Raw genomic sequence first — 6,000 nt, forward strand, 5'->3', positions numbered from 1 at the left:
CAATTAACGATTGACAGGACAGGAAGCCAGGTGATCAGCAAATAGGTGGAGGGCTAAAGAAGCCAGTTTCCCAATCTGTGTGTGTGTGTGTGTGTGTGTGTGTGTGTGTGTGTGTGTGTGTGTGTGTGTGTGTGTGTTTGTGCTCCAGAGTCACTGTACTACTATGGCTGACACTGTAAAACAACACATTTCACTGCACATATCTGGTGTATGTGACAATAAAATATTTATATTCACTTGTTTTAGAAGACAACTTTTGTCAGTAATGCAATGTTGACAAGACATGCCACATCTATTTCTCAATCTTAGGAAAGAGAGAATGAGAATGTGTATTTAAGTGATAATTCCCGAGAAGCCGCTGTTTGGAGGATATATTGTCACGGGTGTTGTTAGGCCCGAGATGAAGTTGAGTAATGAATAAATTAGCAACAAAAGAAGGTTTAAACAAATCTCTGCTGTTGAAAACTAAATGTTAGTCTAAAAGAAATGTGAGATAATGTCTAGATGCTTTTTATAGTGGAGATCAAGTTTATAATTTGCCTGGCTGGGCTGACGAGACAGTGAATTACGCAGTTAGACTGAAGAGAGTAAATAAGCATTTTAACTTCATAGATTTAGGCGGTGGTAACTTGTGGAATAGACACCGTCTGGAAGGCAGTTTTAACCAATTAGCATTCAGGATTAGACCCATCCGTTGTATAAAACGGAATAATAGTGATTAGATATGTAACTAGCTAGCTAATAACTGGGAAATTAATTTAACATTTTCTTAAAATGGTACATGAAGGTTTCTAAAAAATAAATTGTAAATTGTGTTTAAAAGGTTACATTTATTTCATTTGGTTAGGCCAAAGTAAATCAGAAATGTATTATTTTATTCTGAATTCTAAAGCGGGCAAACCTATTGCAGACTAGAATCGGCTGGCTAAAGCTAGCTACTGTGTATCTCTAATACAGTGAGAAACAATGACTGTAGGTGAGAAAAAATGGCTATAGCTAGCCACTGCCAGTTAGCTGCACACTGGTCTTTTGGCGCATTTCAGCCATCAGAGGAACTGTCAGCTCGCTACTTTGAGTGATTGCGACAGTTTTCTCACTTTTACATTGTTTAATGTTTACTCACCTCTATCTTGTCAACATTCCTGGCACATCCCACAACCTTCATGCCGTGTTGGACAAGTGCCCGTGCAACAGCCGCTCCAATCCCGACCGAGGCTCCAGTCACGAGAGCTACTCTGCCTTTCCACCGCTCCATTTCAAATGATTATTTGGCTATTACAAAGACTAGCTAGCTAGTTTTCAAAACGGTCGTAGTAGAACGACAGATTTCGTTTACCTATGTCTGTTGAACAGTCACAATAGACATAACAGTTACTTGTTTATATGAGGCGGTCTGTTACACGGTTCAACCCTCCCTTATATTGTTTTCGTAGCATCCAGGAAAAGGCATAGTGCGGAAACCCCAATCCCTGCGCTCGGGATTAAATATTAAATGACAAACATTGCGCTATGTGTTTGGTTGACGTCACCTTCCGCTTGTTTATTTTAGCGCTTTTACTTTCGCAGACCTGAAACCGCTGCATTGCTGGGCCCTCATTGCAGAATTTATGAGCAATAAAGAAAGACATTTATGTTCAATGAGTTTATTGGTTATTATATGTACTCTAGGAGACAATGTCATACATTTCCTTCAAAATGTATTGACTTTGGTCAATAATTGATTTAGGCTAAATGCAAAACGTATCTACCCAGTCAAAATGTAATGTACCCGTCCGGTAAACCATTTGTAAGCAATAATCAAATATTATCTCAATGATAATAACAAACACAAGGACAATGTAGATTTAAAATATATTTGTTTTCCTATTTAAATTAGTATAATTTAATAATGCTGTAATAAATGCACCATATGGGCCATGATTGGTTAGTTGGAACCACAATACAATTATTGCAATGTAAATACAACAAAAGAAATGCAACAATGTGCACAAGTTTAGTTCAGATTGGTCAATTTAAATTGAGACAAGTCACTATCCTCACTGGACCCTCTGTCTCTTCGGACTCTATATGGACTCTGAGTTTCCCGGGACACTGGCTAATTCCCAGGTCCTCTTCCGGGAGACTGAAGGTACATTTGGGACTAGCACACTGAGAATGCCACTGTCCTCCTCATACTTCCTCTTTTTATTCAGAGGGTTTCCCTCTAGCTGTCAGCAGCCTGGGCTTTTTGAAGGACTGTGCTCCTTTTACAGGTGACCCTAGAGGTGAAGAGACTGTCAGAGTCCTCTGATAATCTTTTCGTCTTTGAGGGTGTGTCCTCTTCTTTGAGGGTGTGTCCTCTGGCTGAAAGCTTCCTGGGCAGCTAGTAGTCGTCGATTCTGTGGCTGTCCTATGGCAGCCCTTTGGTACTACAGAGACATACAATGCATTCGGAAAATATTCAGATCCCTTGACTTTTTCCACATTTTGATTACATTTATTAAATCATTTTTTTCTCCTCATCAATCTACAGTCATGGGCAAAAGTTTTGAGAATGACACAAATATTAATTTTCACAAAGTCTGCTGCCTCAGTTTGTATGATGGCAATTTGCATATACTCCAGAATGTTATGAAGCGTGATCAGATGAATTGCAATTAATTGCAAAGTCCCTCTTTGCCATGCAAATGAACTGAATCCCCCAAAAACATTTGCACTGCATTTCAGCCCTGTGACAAAAGGACCAGCTGACATCATGTCAGTGATTCTCTCGTTAACACAGGTGTGAGTGTTGACGAAGACAAGGCTGGAGATCACTCTGTCATGGTGATTGAGTTCAAATACCAGACTGGAAGCTTCAAAAGGAGGGTGGTGCTTGGAATCATTGTTCTTCCTCTGTCAACCATGGTTACCTGCAAGGAAACACATGCCATCATCATTGCGTTGCACAAAAAGGGCTTCACAGGCAAGGATATTGCTGCCAGTAAGATTGCACCTAAATCAACCATTTATTGGATCATCAAGAACTTCAATGAGAGAGTGATTCAATTGTTGTGAAGAAGGCTTCAGGGCGCCCAAGAAAGGGCAGCCAAGAAGCCACTTCTCTCCAGGAAAAACATCAGGGACAGACTGATATTCTGCAAAAGGTACAGGGATTGGACTGCTGAGGACTGGGGTAAGGTCATTTTCTCTGATGAATCCCCTTTCTGATTGTTGGGGGCATCCAGAAAAAAGCTTGTCCGGAGAAGACAAGGTGAGCGCTACCATCAGTCCTGTGTCATGCTAACAGTAAAGCATCAGGGAGGGGACAGGGGACCATGGTGCTCGCCCATAATGATCTCCTGGCCTACAGGGGCCATAATGAGCATGCCTAGCCTGGACCACTGCCTGTTCCATCAATCACATGTATTTTATAAAGCTCTTTTTACATTAGCAGTTGTGACAAATTGCTTATACAGATACTCAGCCTAAAACCCCAAAGAGCAAGCAATGCAGATGTAGAAGCACAGTGGCTAGGAAAAACTCCTTAGAAAGGCAGGAACCTGGAAAAAACCTAGCAATGAACCAGGCTCCAAGGGGTGGCCAGTCCTCTTCTGGCTGTGCCAGGAGGAGATAATTAGAGTACATAACCGTTAAAGCCAGATCGTTCTTCAAGATGTTCAAACGTTTAAAGATGATGAGCAGGGTCAAATAATAATCACAGTGGATTTCAAATCAAATAAAAGTTTACTGGTCGCATACACAGTTAAGCAGATGTTATAGCGGGTGCAGCGAAATGCTTGTGTTACCAGCTCCTAACAATGCAGTGCACAAATAATAATCAAAAACAGAAAAACAAGAAACCACGAATGCCAAGACAAGTCCCGTTAACAACCCAAATAACACTGTATCTGTAATCCAAATGCAATCTATGCGTATATACAGCAAAAATATATACTAAGAATGATATGTACAGCAGTAGATACTGTATTTAACAGTAAGCGATGGCATGAATCCAGTATATAAATACAGGCAGTGTATATAAAAAGTGTAACAAAAATGCACACACACAATCCATGTCTCAATTATCTCAAGGCTTCAAAATCCTTCCTTAACCTGTCTCGTCCCCTTCATCTACACTGACTGAAGTGGATTTAACAGATGACATCAATAAGGGATCATAGCTTTCACCTGGATTCACCTGGTCAGCCTATGTCATGGACAGAGCAGGTGTTCCTAATGTTTTGAATACTCAGTGTATCACAGGAGGTTGGTGTCACCTTAACTGGGGAGGAAAGGCTTCTAGTAATGGCTGGAGCGGAATCGGTAGAATGGTATCAAACACAAGGTTTCTATGTGTTTGATACCATTCCATTTACGCCGTTCCAGTCATTATTATGAGCCGTCCTCCCCTCAGCAGCCTCCACTGCAGTGTGTTTTTGACTTTATGCATGTTTGCATTTGTCTGTCTGTGAAAGGCACAGTCACCCATACCTTATTTTTGCCAACTTATCAACACAACTTGAGTATCTTCAAAGGTCAAATGTACATTTTGTCATGCTTTTCTCTTGTATGTTTTATTGTCTATTAGCAATGCAATATCCATGTGTTTCAGTGTCTATGACTGCCATGTGGAGATTATTAAAAACTTGAACTTGTCTGTCTTTGTCTGTTTTACTAACTCATTTCCCCTCCATATTCCTTCTTTCCTGGATGAAATATTAGCCATGGCTAGCTGTCACAGTCATTCACTGATGAAACTTAGTCTCCCCTTGGTTGCAATAGAATGTAACATCTAAGTGAGTGTGACAGAGGCAAATGGCTAAACTTGTCAAAAATTAAGGATTACAGACAAACCACGTTTCCATCCAGTTATTAGAGTAAAGTCATACCATATTTAAAAAAAATCACAACAGCTATGATGGAAACAGGAAGTTTCGGTACAACTTTATAAATGCTGACAGACAACTTGTTCATTCTACATGGTGGGATCTTTTAGTGTCGGTAAAATTAATTATGCCAGAAATGGCGGTGGAAACGCCTTAATTCGCAAATATTGATATAATAACCATCATATCGACATAAACTTGGAGTAACGCGATGATCCTCCTCCCACTATGACTCTGGAAACCATGCAGTTTATTAGGCTACAGTTTAAATCAATTATGAACTTCACAGGGTAGTGAAAGTGCATTGTGATCTTGATGCCCATTTCCAATTAATATCAAGGGTCTTATTCTGGTGACAGCTGTTTGACAAATAAAAATATTCTTGCTCTTATCAGTAATAATCTCATCATGTGGACTAAGGGTGTCAGTCAAACTCATTCCATGGAGGGCCTAGTGTCTGCGGGTTTTTGTTTTTTCCTTTCAATTAAGACCTAGACAACTAGGTGAGGAGAGTTCTTTACTAATTAGTGACCTTAATTCATCAACCAAAAGCAAGGGAGGAGCAAAAACCCGCAGACACTCGGCCATCTATGGAATAAGTTTGACACATGATGTAGACTATACCCGCACAAAGTACTAGCACTGTATCGGTTGTTGGCTGGAGCTCATGTGCGAAGACCAGAGTAGGCACATTTGCTATTTAAGGCAACAGTTTGTGACAATATGATCCATAGAGTTGGAAATGCGATGGAAACATATTGAACTTTAGATTTGTATTTTGGTACATGAAAACTTAGTTGAAAAAGTACATTTTGTGTGCACTACGTCATCACGCACTGAACTTCTGCAGAATTATGCATTTCTTACAGAGAAATTATAAACAAATGTACATTTTGTCTCGGGAACAGGAGTGGAGAAATATGATTTCTTTCTTTCAGCATCTTTAGAGAAAATGCACTTTGTCATGACGTTGGCCTGTGGGTAAGGTTTATGACCCCCCCATAAATACCTTTCTCCCTTCCGTCTCTCTCTGACTCTACTGGAGGACTCTTGAATAGCCTTTGTTAAACATAGAGAGTCTGGGAACATCAAACAAAAGGGGGGGAAAGGAACCATATTTCGGTAATAGAACCAGTTGAAAATATGCGTTGGT

At 40.1% G+C, this 6,000-nt stretch overlaps 1 protein-coding gene across 1 annotated transcript in view; it reads right to left on the reverse strand.

The window, feature by feature from the left end:
• Positions 1 to 1,457, reverse strand: part of LOC139537460 (dehydrogenase/reductase SDR family member 11-like) — a 41,012-nt gene extending 39,555 nt beyond the window's left edge. Inside the window, exon 1 of the mRNA XM_071338774.1 lies at positions 1,124 to 1,457. Within this exon, the coding sequence (XP_071194875.1) occupies positions 1,124 to 1,255 (132 nt within the window). The 5' untranslated portion in view covers positions 1,256 to 1,457. The remainder of the gene's footprint in view (positions 1 to 1,123) is intronic.
• Positions 1,458 to 6,000: the final 4,543 nt, after the last annotated feature.

The sequence above is a fragment of the Salvelinus alpinus genome, chromosome 13, assembly GCF_045679555.1.
Source record: "Salvelinus alpinus chromosome 13, SLU_Salpinus.1, whole genome shotgun sequence".
NCBI classification, from domain to species: domain Eukaryota; kingdom Metazoa; phylum Chordata; class Actinopteri; order Salmoniformes; family Salmonidae; genus Salvelinus; species Salvelinus alpinus.